At 35.9% G+C, this 13,611-nt stretch overlaps 1 protein-coding gene and 1 long non-coding RNA gene across 2 annotated transcripts in view; one reads left to right on the top strand and one right to left on the bottom strand.

The window, feature by feature from the left end:
• The window catches only part of LOC127868988 (uncharacterized), a 28,436-nt gene extending 27,164 nt beyond the window's left edge, over window positions 1–1,272 (bottom strand). Inside the window, exon 1 of the long non-coding RNA XR_008044355.1 lies at window positions 76–1,272. This is a non-coding gene — a long non-coding RNA (uncharacterized LOC127868988). The remainder of the gene's footprint in view (window positions 1–75) is intronic.
• LOC127868986 (CD109 antigen-like) overlaps window positions 1–13,611 on the top strand; it is a 201,784-nt gene that overhangs the window by 186,873 nt on the left and 1,300 nt on the right. The window contains exons 30-33 of the mRNA XM_052411213.1: window positions 7,421–7,483; window positions 7,678–7,787; window positions 8,449–8,596; window positions 13,406–13,508. Of these exons, the coding sequence (XP_052267173.1) occupies window positions 7,421–7,483; window positions 7,678–7,787; window positions 8,449–8,596; window positions 13,406–13,508 (424 nt within the window). The remainder of the gene's footprint in view (window positions 1–7,420; window positions 7,484–7,677; window positions 7,788–8,448; window positions 8,597–13,405; window positions 13,509–13,611) is intronic.

Below are 13,611 nucleotides of genomic sequence, written 5' to 3'. Positions count from 1 at the left end.
CTTATTTTTAATATATATTTTCTTTGAAGTGATCGGCAAAATGAACCTACTGTATTCATCCCATTCAGAATGTACCTTTTGCGAATGATTTTATGACTAGATATTCCTGAACCAATGCCAAGACCTAGGCCCTGGTTAAGGCGAGGATGGGGAAGATTTCGGTCAGAACCAGTAAGCTTCTTACTGAGTGCTCGTTGGACGGATGCCTCCGCCCCAATTCGTCACATGGCGTCTTTACCTGAAGTGCACGCCATTGTCGCTCCAAAGGATTTGGTGCCTGTTCAGCAGACGAGAAAATTGTTTCCGGAAACATGGCTGTGGAAAAGCCAAATTGTGACGTATGTTCAAATATTGTTGTTTGACACTTTCCAAATGTTGAATAACGAGCTTTGCATGCATGCATGCATGGTTAATATTTGCTTCAATTCAATGTTGTGCCTAATAAATAATGTCAATTATGTTAGTTAACCCCCTTTTAGCGATGTAAAATGTAATGTTTTATGTCTACATGCTTGTTTAACTGTCGAATAAATTGTGTACATTTCTTCCAGTTTTGTATTAAAACGCATGGTCGTTTTTACTTAACATTTACGGCAAAACTTATCTTCAACGGGTTAACTGTACCTTACGGTTAATATGTTCGATTAAACTGCAACTGGTCCTTACAGATCTGGGGGCGTGGCGCACTTTGAGGAGACCGTGCCCGATACCATCACCTCCTGGGTGGCGACAGCGTTTGCGGTGCACCCACAGACAGGGCTGGGCATGTCGGAGCAATCTGCGCAGGTTGGTCCATTGTAAATTGATATTATAACCCATACACGGATCATTTGACATCTTTTTGATTTTCTTCTAACAATAAATTACCTTGTGAGTTTGTTCTCCTGCAGCTTCAAGTTACTCTGCCGTTTTTCGTGTCTGTCAATCTGCCATATTCCGTGATCCGAGGAGAGAAAATCGTCCTGCAAGTTAACATTCATAACTACAGTCCACAACAGCAGACCGTAAGTGGGCAATCTGCGATATAATATACATTCATTCATGAGAACAGTAAGTTTGCTATGGAAAACTAAGTAATTTTTACGACTCTTGATTTCTGTTCTGGTTTTTGCTTTCTTAACATAATTGATTTGCTTCTAGAGTTTTACGTTCTTTGGATTCAATTCAGAGTTACGTCACCCTGGAGCGGAGTACAGAGTTCGATAACCTTATGGTTTCCGGTACAGGCCAGACGTCAGTCTCACAGGATCAAACTCGGGTCATCATGGTAAAACACTCGAACAAAATATCATCATCATCACCATCATCATCAGAGTGGTCACACTCATCATTATCATTAACGTCATCGCAATAAACATATGTTACAACATCATCATCTCCAACAAAAACATCGTCATAACCATCACCGCCGACTGTCGTACTGGTTTTGTACAGAAATGTATGGTAATTACTTAGTTATCAGAATGTTAATTTCATGTACTTTATTCATACACAATACTATTAATATATGGATTGTCCATTGAATTCAAACATGCTGTTCTGCTCTTTCCTGGAGTTGAGTGCATTCTCTGTAATTGTACCCGCTGTCTTATTCACCAGACATAAGAAACTCGAGACTTCGGTTCCAGGCTCGGCCACATAAGTTGTATGGAAACATAAATTGCGTAGGGCTTTGTCATGAAATAATTGCCACATTGATTACCACCCTACTTCTTATTGAAGAATGTTGTTTTCAGTTACCGGAATAAGTAAGTGCACTGAGTTTTAGTTAACCGGCTTCATGTTTGATGCATATTGGTTATGGCAAAATTCGACTTCGTTTCATATGCCAAGACACTCGCGGTAATGGCCTAAATGATATCGTCAGCTTGCGTGTAGTTTCGCGATTTGTTTTTATTCAGTTAAAAGACTTTACAGAAACGATGTATTTGCATGATATCTTACTTGTTTTTATATGGTAAAAATATTTGAAACGTGAACATTCACGTCATGTATTATAAAAAATTATAAAAAAAGAGCAAGTGAACAAGAAGTGAAAGGCTAGAAAAAGAAGTCCGCTATGTACATGAAGTAGCAGTGTTAAGGGTAATTTTCATGTAAAGCACATGCTTACATGACATTTAAAGTTTCCTTCTTTAAAATCATTAGCTCTATGATAAATGAAATTCTGTTATAGAGCGAAAATTTAACGACACGAACAATATTGTTCAGGTACAACCAGACGAGGTGGCTATCTTGTATTTCCCCATTATTCCAACTAAACTCGGTCTTGTGGATATCTCCGTACGAGCGCAGACCACCATGATGGCCGACCACGTGGTCAAGAAACTTCTTGTGGAGGTAAAAATATATTGTACATCTATTTTTTATTGTAATTATCAAATGCATGTGGTCATTGCATATGCAACAAAATATGTTCAATTAATGTTATGTGAAGTTGGCGAAAAATACGGTTTTGATCACATTATTACGGTGGCATTGAGGTGACATTCACTCCTCTTTTTTTAATTGCAATCCTCTTGTTTTCTATCTCGTAGCCACAACTTACTTTTTCGTGGCCACGAGTTAGCCTAGTCGGGATCTCGAGATAGATAAAATTCTCTCCTCTTCTGTTTAATGCATCCTTCCTTTATTTACTCACCGTTATTTTTTTTATTGCACTCCGTTTTATTTTGTTTTGCACTCCTTTTTTTCTATCTCGTGGCCACGACGTAGCTTACTCGTGGCCACGAGTTATTAAGTCGTGGCCTCGAGTTACTTAGTCGAGGCCACGAGATAGAAAAAAGAGGAGTGTTATTTTAAAATAAGGAGTGAATGTTACCTCTATGCCATCGAACATTATTCTTTTAATTGTTAAAAATGCATTTGATTTTCATTTTAATGAAGAAGAAACTGCACATAATGACCAATTACACTTTAAACTATGAAACATGAATCTTAATATGGTAATTCATTCATACGTTTATTAAATAGAACAATAATAGTGAATGAATCAGCAAACTTTGTTAATGTGTTTCTACTTTAATATAGCATCGGCCGTTTGGTGCATTAATGGTTGTGTTTGTTTTGTTCTCCGATGGTTTAATAACGCTTCATATTTAATTTAAGTACCTTTATGCTTAATGTTCCATCATCTTAGTAATGATTTTCACGTTGTTGCGCACACAGGCTGAGGGATCGCCGCGTGAATACAATGTCCCATTCGTGATAGACCTAAAAGCTTCTGGGACCCAGACCAAGAAAATCAACGTGGAGTATCCACTCCGAACTGTTCCCGGGTCGGAAAGTGTCAAGGTCACCGCAATCGGGGACCTTATGGGCCCCAGCATCAACGGGTTGAACAAGCTAATTAGACTACCCACTGGGTGTGGGGAACAAAACATGCTGAACTTCGCGCCAAATATTTTTATTGTCAAGTATCTCCAAGCCACTAATAATCTAGACTCGACTATAATGAACAAGGCCAAGGACTTTATGGAGAAGGGTGTGAACACTATTGATTTAACTCCTTATCATGTTCTGCTTGTCCATAGAAAAATATGTGTTCTCGAAATTCGCGCATAATAGTCTTCACTGCGGGTTGACGTATTCAATCGACGGTTATTTAGTAATTCTACCACATTAAGGGTTCAAACTAACTCATTTGACACTCCTTTTAACTTCGGTGTTTGGAGGTTTAGATATATATTTATATACAAATTGTTATTCATTCGCTATTGACAGTCTACGAATAAGCTCCTTTTCAATAATGTGTTCTTTTTAAAATTATGCACAGAAACGATGTTTAGAAACTTGTCAATATGTCAGTCTGTATATAAGACGCTTTTACTGTTATTATACTTTGATCCACCACTCAAGGCTATCAACGCGAGCTCACCTATCGCCATGCGGACGGCTCCTTCAGCGCGTTTGGGGAGAGCGACAAATCCGGAAGCACGTGGCTGACAGCGTTCGTCGTCAAGTCATTCGTCCAGGCGAAACCCTACATTTTCATTGACGACGCCGTCATCTCTAAGTCCGCCAAGTGGTTGGTAGACCAACAGCGCGCTGACGGATCGTTCGCAGAGCCCGGCCGAGTCATCGATACGAAAATGCAGGTAAGGGCAGCTATGAGAGGTTTTAAAAAAATGTATGTAACCCATAGATGTGGTGTAAAAGCAAAACCGAGTGTCCTTGGAGGTCTTTAAAACGTGTGGGGAACGCATGGTCGTGTTCATACAAAAAGTGTCTATTTCATGGAGTTAGTTCAAACGTGTGGGTTACGCTTAGTCATGTTGTAAAAGCAACACAGGGTCTCCATTTCATGTAAATGTTTAAGAGGTTCGTGGCTTCGTGGGTTACGAATAGACGTGTTGTTAAAGCAACCAAGCTGTCTATTTTAGGGAGGTTCCGCCAGCGGTGACGTCACGTTGACGGCGTATGTTTTGGCCGCCATGTTAGAGGCACAATCCGTGGAACAGGTGGGCACATACTTTATTGATTTATTTACCATACATATTTGTTTTTATATCGGGTTAAAACATTGCATAAAATAAGGTATACATAAATGCATGACATAATCTAGAGCGTTCAATAAAATAATAATTATGATCCATTTTTTAAGTGGATAATAATAATAATTATTATTATGATCCATTTTTTAGACATGTTGTTAAAGCAACACAGGTCTTATTATTGAATTATTTAATTCTTTCTAGCATTTAGCATATATTATTTTCTTAACATAATTATTTTACATATTGCCACACTTGTTTGTTTTAGCAATCAAAGTTTATGAATACTTCGAATTTGAGTATGGTGACAAATACAACACTATAAGCTTATGTTGAATGTTAGAGATAATTTGTCATTATTAATCAAGCTATGATATTCCGTTCAAGACTGCTGAAGTCATTTCCGCTGCGAAGTACAAGGCATTTGCGTATCTAGAAGGGAAGGTTGACGGACTGACGGATACGTACGAACAAGCCCAGGTGTTATACGCCTTACAGCTGGCGGCACGTCCAAAGGCGGATCAGCTTCTTGCCAAACTAGAATCCAAGTCTATTGTAGATGGTAATGTTATTGTCAACATATGTCAAACAATAAAAATGTATTATGTACGTTTAAGCAAGGCCGAATAAAACATTAAACAGCGTCAGTACGTATTATATTTTGCTTTGTTTGCCAACTGTTCCGGCAGTTTCTTTCCTGTATTTACCATACATTAACAATCGTTGGAAACGTAAATGGAACCAAACCAAATCACCAGTGCATATAAAAGGCCATTTTTATGTTTTCAATACATATTTTTCTAGCGGGTACGAAACACTGGGAACGAGCGATTACCGCTACGACCGGAACTGCGAAGCCCTGGGAGAGCCGGAAGGGCGCTGCGGTGGATGTGGAGCTCACATCGTACGTGCTGCTGTCGCTTGCCATCAAGGCTGACCGACAGAACGGACTTCAAGTGCTCAAGTGGATCACCGCACAACGGAACGCCGAAGGAGGTTTCTCGTCCACGCAGGTTTGTATGTACTGACTTTTGCTCGCCAACACGACAATGGTCGCTCGTTTACTTAAGAAGAACACAATGCTGCCTTGTTTCGCGCAATACTTTATGTCGTTTTGAGGGCAAGGGTCCTACACTTACATAGTTACCAAGCAATTCCTATGTTTTTACGATGACGATTTCAAATGGACAATTGTGATATACGTATCGGTTTTAAGATTCATGACTGTCTCAATCCGTCAAACCTTTTTTTTTTTTTTTTTATTCAATATCATACATATAATGTAAACATGTATATGATCACACAAAACAGTGATTGTATAAAGCAATACAGTTCAGACATGTTATACATATACAAGATACGCTCATATATATATATTATTTTTTATTTTTTTTAGAGAGAAAAGAAAAGAACAACAGAGGAATAGTTGTGAAAAATGATGAGTTGTAAAAAAGTCGGAAGAAAGCATACTGTATTTGTGTGTTTTGTTGTATCTTCACAATGATCTTGTCAGATTGAAAAAAAAATATATATATAGACATAAACAAAACTATTTTAGAAAGATAAACTAACATCAGAGTGAAAATGTATATAAGTGGACAAAACATTATGAGAATTTAATCCGATTCCATTTTTGTTCAAAGATTTGTAATGTGTCATTACTGAGGGCTATTTCTTTCTCAATCTGGATTTTTAGTTTAAGACTATGGACAAAACAATTAAAATTTGGTACTTGTTTTTTGTACTTCATGTTTAAGATAAAATATTTCATCAATATAACCATAAAATTCACAATATTATTACCGTCTATTGATTTCAATGAGTTAATTCCGAAACTTACATTTAAGAAAGATAGTTTAACGTTTAGTTGCTGTTGTTCAAGAAAAGATGTTAATTGATTCCAAATAGGCTGGATGTGTTTGCACTCCCAAAAAAGATGTTCTATAGTTTCAATGTTTTCACTGCAGAAGTCACAATCCGTCAAACCTGGTCGACTCGTTCAGTGCATTACGTAACGTGCGCATAAAGTGCAACTATATTTCACTTCACTGCACGCTGGTTATTAGCTTGAAAATAAAACTCCTCCAACCAATTTATCGATCTGGTATCTCATGATTAAATACCGCAAAACAATCGAACCAGTAAGCAACGGTACAAGTACACCGATACTATATGCGCGATTCTAAACTTACCGTTCACAGATGTCGAAATGTCCTTGTTTTTCAGGACACTGTCGTCGCACTACAAGCCTTGGCTGAAATGGCCGCTCTGGTCTTCTCGGAGTCGTTCAACTTGAATGTCAACATCGTGGGTACAGGTGTAAGCGAGACCTTGTCGATCACCAGCTTTAACGCTCGAGTCCTACAAACGCGTGAGGTGGGTTTGAGTTGGGTGAAGCTCTCTTTGGAATACGGAATATCATTGTGTGTCTAAACGTTTTCAGATTAACTTGGGATGGATGTTGATGTGTCGAATTAATTGGAGAAAGCTGTAGTCTCCATATAATTCATCATACATTTTTAAGTAAACTATGGGACGTAACTGTTTTTCAATACAAAAAAAGATCAACGGATTTTTGTTAAGTAATACAATCGAAACTGTTTCACCACAAAGAAAAGGTTAATGGCTTGTTTTCGCTTTTATTTTCCCGTATGATGACGTATACAGTAGAACGTTATGTTATGTTTCAACTTACTACCATCGATTTTGTTTCAAGGCATTTGGCTTTTATTAAAACAATGTTTTAACTGTGACCATGTCTAACTGAACACTTTTGGTTTACCACCAAGCTCAAAATTCTATGTTAATTCCGAAGTTTACTCGCGCAACTTTAGAATTTATTTCGCACAACCTTTATTAAATTAAACACAATTAAGCATGTGGTTTGGAGTAATTTTGTTGCATTAATGTATCTTATTTGTTGACAGTTACCAAAGGACGTTGGAGAAGTTACCATTACTGCAAGTGGACAAGGAATGGCCCTCGTTCAGGTTAGTTGGTACTTCAATTTTTTTCATTGTTTTCCCTCGCACTGCATACGGGTATTCTATCAGTATTAACTGATATTTCTTTATAAGTTAGCAGGTCAGTTCCCTTGATGTTTATTTTGAAAATGCCATGTGGTGTCTGTGCACATAGAAGTGGCTGTGTGAAATTGGTTAGATAACTGTTGGTTTAATTGCAGATTGAGATTTCATACAATATCGACGAGGACGATCAAAAGCAAAGTTTTGAACTCCGAGTGTCACTTCAGCGTGAAACACTTAACGATTTTGATGTTCGCGCATGCGCCAAGTAAGTGATTATGCTGTTGTTGTTGTTTTTTCCGAATATCAAATGATGATGTAAATACATGAACAACAAAGAAATATATAAGCAGATTCGAAATGATGAGTTATGAAGTGTTTCTTAAAAAAAATAAGTTGTAATACTGTCATTAACATTTATTTCAATTGATCGGATTTAAGTTTGAGTTTATCAATAGCCCAGCGAGTGATGATGTGAACGAATGCCCGACAAACCTTAATGTTATTTAATGTAAAATGTAACTATGAGAACTCGACTTTTTTGTTTATGTTTAAGCGTGATTGTAATAATCACTGGTTAAAACATTTAAATATAAAATTATCTTTACACGTAACAATCGCATTTGAAATTGTGTTAGAAAAAAATTAAGTTATTTTTAATTGTTGCCACTTTAACGTCTAAGGTTAGGATTTTGCTTGACCAGTCGGAGTAATCAGTATCTTCGGCCTATTGGTCTATCAAGTTATTTTTAATTGTTCCCTCTCTAAGGTATGATCTTTCCTGACCAGTACTATGTATCTTCGGCAAATACGCATATGGAAAAGATTTTACGCCTACTGACTAATATACGACAACAGCAGTACTTCATTATGGTAACCAATCTGAATATTTACTTGGCAAGTTTAAAAATACTCTCTTTTGCAATCAGGTGGCTTGATACAGGCTCAAGTTCAATGGCCGTCATGGAGTTGGGAACTCCTTCCGGTTTCTTCCCGGATGTGGTCAGTGTGCTATCTGTACCGTTGCAAAGGCGACTAGAATTAGAGTCAAAAAAGGTCGTTTTGTACTTCGATGAGGTAATATTACATAGCCTTGACAGGGAATAGGTAATATCCTAAAAAATGCTATAACGAACATAGTTGATATGGTGTTAATACATCCTTTTATATAATCGTTATAATGTATATAATTGGGTAATGTTCTATAGGGTTTGTACTAATGAATTATGCGATATATTTAACCTGGTGCGAATAAGTGTTCGCCAATCATTCGATATGGTCCAATGAAAAAAGCACCAATTAAAACATTCGCTTCGGCCAAAGCGAGATTTATAAACAGCGGCATATCAGTTATCCATCTTGGTGGTGGTTAGTGGGGCTTGCTAACAAAATATATTGGTTTCGAGGTTTTATTACACTAATTTCATATTGTATTTCATAAACAATAATGTACATTAAATTTTGCAAGACCGGTATAATTTTAAATACAAATCTGTCCTCGTTCAATTAATGAAGTCAAGATACATGTATATGGTTTCGCAACTTCTGAGAGAGTAAAATTCGCCCAAAGGCTAGCAGCCTCGGAAAACAGAGTTTCGGACGTGAAATTTTGAAAAAAGCCCCGAACTTCAATAAACGCAACCCAGACGTTCATCTTTCAACGAAATCCCCAATTAAATGCACCAACATGTTGCAGGCGCACATAGGAGGCAGGAAATAATCTCAATTAAGAAGCGATACGATTGCTTAATAGCTTTTAAACTCGAAGATATAAGGAACTCTTTAGAAATAGGTTGTTTTTTTTCGACCACAGGGGGATACAAAATGATTTAGTATAATGTAACCTCGAGCTGATCTTCTGATTCTTTTTTTATGCCCCCGGATCAAAAGATCGGTGGCATATTGTTTTTGGCCTGTCTGTCAGTCTGTCTGTCTGTCATTCATTGTATGTGTGTGTCCCTAAACTTTAACCTTCGTTAAAGTTTTGCAATAACTTTTGCCTTATTGAAGATAATAATAATAATAATGTCATTCTTCAAGGTCAAAGGTCAAATATATGGCTTCAAAGCGGCGCAATAGGGGGCATTGTGTTTCTGACAAACACATCTCTTGTTAACAATATAACCGACTGTTAAGTGTTAGTACTTCTCGAAATATGTACCTTTAATTTTACTCTTAAATCTATAGGAAATATTGTTGTATTGTGTGTTAACCTTGATTGTAATTATACTAGCAGTGAACGAAACAAAATAACCCATTCGCTTCACAAGTGGTTAACGGGTGGCTATGATATATATTAGTAAAAACATCATTTTCAATGAATAAATAGTAAAATTAGAAAAAAAATCAACTTCTCTGACCTACTCGTCGACGGTCTGATCCGATCCAAGACTGAAATCTTCGCGGAGTAAAGGGCATTTTCCTGCAAAGTTCACGGACCTCGGTACCATAATTCAATAAAACGTATGAGAAAACATTCTTATCTTTCTTGCCGTTACATAATGCATCAATACTAACTGTCCAGAGCCTTTTGAAACCTTTGTTTACACACTTTTCAACTGGACGACATTTAAAACACACGGTGCGCGTGTGGCGTCTTGTAACGAGCGATTTCATTGGTCCAACGCAATGTGTGTCTTGGTTCCCAGATCTACACGATCTCGTGAAGATTTAAGTCTTGGTACGGGTCGGCTCGTCGACGAGTAGGTAACGCGAGTTGTGTATCGTGTTATTTCTTAAAATTTGACCCAGCATTTGTAAAAAAATATTGCAAGATATGTAAATTTTCAGACAGGAAATTCATTTCTGCGTCTAATAAAACTGAGTTCATGGAAATCGCTGAAAATTTAGATGAAGTAATGGCTGTTCAAAGCGATGCACCCTATTTTCGGGTCATTTTGAGTTGGATACCTTGTTATATATATATATATATATATATATATATATATATATATATATATATATATATATATATATATATATATATATATATATATATATATATATATATATATATATATATATGTATTTGATAGTGAATTTTATTTTTAGAGAAGTTGATTTTTTATTTATAAACTAATAAGTTTTCATTCAAGACTATGTTTTTTAATATCATAGGCACACGCTTACCACCTGTGATTCGCTTAAATTATCAAAGTCAGTGTATCGATATATAAACGGTTTACGCAATGCTGCAAAATTTCCATGCGGATGCTTAGACATAATTATTCACTAAATACTATGCAAGTAATGTACACATTCATTTGGATTATGAAAAAACCAGAGCTGCGTTTGTGAAACACAATGCCCCTACTGCGCTTTGACGTCCCACAGCAGCTATATAAGAGAAAACAAGGCCCATAACTTAAGCAAAAATCAACGGACCGGAACGAAACTCACACTTCATTTGTAAGTCATGTAGGTTGAATCACTTACCAAAAAATCAGCTCAATATCTGAAAGCCTTGCGTAAAAAATTGATCAGTTCAATGCCCGTATCTTCGGCAAAAATCAACGGAATGGAACTTTTTTTTCACTTCATCTGTAGGTCATGTAAGTAGACTCACATGCCACAAATCAGCTCAATGTCTTCAAGTGTTGCGTGAAAAAAACTCTGGAAAACGGAATGCCTGACGGACAGACAGACTGACAGACGGACAGTGCGACTGCTATATGCCATCCTGCCGAGGGCATAAAAATCCATATTCGCGTCGTGAACTAAACAACAACCATTCCATGGTATTGCGCAGTTACCATTATGTCATCGGTAAATGTCAAAATGCGGTCGTTCCTAACATGAATATTCACAAGTGTCTTCAATAAGCCGTATTCGGTCTTTTCGTTACTAAAGTAGTTGTCTCCCATTCGGGTAGGTATCCCGAGTATTCCGGGTAAAAAGCGGTCCGTCTAAAATGCGTATATGACTGATATCCGCGGATATGACCGAAACGTGCGGATATGGACGAATATAAGCAATATCGACACTTTTTCTGCAATGTTTATTTCAATGTTTAATGAAAAATACACAATATGTATTAAATATGTTAGTATTGTCTCAAAATAATTAATGATGTTACTTTTCCCTGGTTATATTTTATTTGAATTCAAAATGTTGCATTTTTGAAATATACTGAATGTTATAAATGCAGTAAATATTGTCTGAAATGTTACTGTTTCAAGTGTCATTTTTCATTTGAAAATAAATGCTGATTTTAAATGCGCGAATATGATAAAATCGACGAATGTGGTTTATCCAATAAATGATCTATATTTGTAGTGCTATAATAACTTTATGCAAGGTAAAAGTATTTTATATTTCATTGTCACTATATATCATAGTTTATTGGTACGTAAAAATATGCACGTTATTTCATTTATTCAAATGAACAAAGGATATCGAAGTGCTACATTTAAATGTTTCAAGAATGATTATAACCAGTATAGTTGCGCTGTTATTGAAAAGCAATGCATGTCCCGCTAAAATTTTAGATTTTTCGTTGATGCTGTATTAGCAAATATAAGTGTATATGAAGTGAAAACACCAAAATTAAACAACGGTTGCAATAGAAACCTATCAACTGTAAGATGTCCATAATATCTCTTTAATTCACGAGTGATCATAGAAATAATATTTTCACGAGTGGCGCAGCCACGAGTGAAAATATATATTTTCAATGATCACGAGTGAATAAAAATCTATATGCCACCGAATCCAAGAAATTTTCTTTTTTATTTTATTCTTTTTTCACAGTTTATATACATTGTTAAAGAGTGTAACTAAAGATGTTCGCTGGGATAATGACGTCATTTCGTCAAAAAAATGACGTCATTTCACAGTAAATAGTGAAAATTATCGATAATTTTCACTGTTCATTTTCACTGTTTCAAATAGTGAAATTATCAGTTTAAATTCACTGATATTTCTCTATAAACCACCGGAAAGCATAAAATAAATAGTTACAATCAAATATAAGATAGTTTTACCTTGCATAAAGTTATTATAGCAATACAAATATAGATCCTTTATTGGATAAACCACATTCGTCGATTTTATCATATTCGCATTTTGAAGTCATCATTTATTTTCAAATGAAAAATGCCACGTGAAACAGTGACATTTCAGACAATATTTACTGCATTCATAACATTCAGTATATTTAAATAAATTCAACATTTTGAATTCAAAAAAAATATAACCAAGGAAAAGTAACATCATTAATTACCTCTTGTCTGGCAATAATCGGCCCAAAAATACTTTACTATTTTCTAAAGCATATTGTATATCTAAATACTAAAGCTTTGAGACGACATCAAGAATAATAATACATACAGTATATAATATAAACATTATGTAAACTTATAAAACAAAACATGTGTGGTGTCGGCGTGGTTATATTGTTTGTGATGTGTAGCTCTAAAACAATCTTCTGGCACTTCGTCATGTTCGCGGATATGAATTTAGAGTTGGAAAAATGATAATGTATATTAAAGTGTTCTATTTTGAGACAATACTAACATATTTAACACATATCGTATTTTTTTATATTAAACATTGAATTGAACATTGCAGAAAAAGTGTCGATATTGTCTGTATTCGTCCATATCCGCACTTTTCGGTCATATCCGCGGATATGAGTCATATACGCATTTTAGACGGACCGCTTTTTACCCGATACCTACCCGAATGGGAGACAACTCCTTTAGTTACGAAAATCCCGAATATATAATGCACGATTTTCATTTCATAAATTAAAAGTCTATTACGGATCTTACCGGAATATACATGAGGTTCAGTTGTTATATATTGTATTATATGTTTGCATGTGTATTAAATCGCAAATGTTTACATTATGATGTATATAGTCAGTAATTGCAATCAACGTTTCAGATTTCCTCGGGAGACACGTGCACGACCTTGACTTTCCACAGGTCAGGGATGGTTGCCGGGATTCAACCGGTTCCCGTTAGAATATTCGATTATTATAATCCAGGTAGGTGTATGTTGAATACTAGTATATGTTTTTCTCCGCCAGTAATAGTTTAAATACAAATCGAAATACGTGACGACAGTATTTTTGAAGTTCAATGTATTTT

The sequence above is a fragment of the Dreissena polymorpha genome, chromosome 2 (assembly GCF_020536995.1).
Source record: "Dreissena polymorpha isolate Duluth1 chromosome 2, UMN_Dpol_1.0, whole genome shotgun sequence".
NCBI classification, from domain to species: domain Eukaryota; kingdom Metazoa; phylum Mollusca; class Bivalvia; order Myida; family Dreissenidae; genus Dreissena; species Dreissena polymorpha.
Note: the sequence above shows the minus strand (reverse complement) of the source record. Positions and strands in the feature narration are given on the sequence as shown.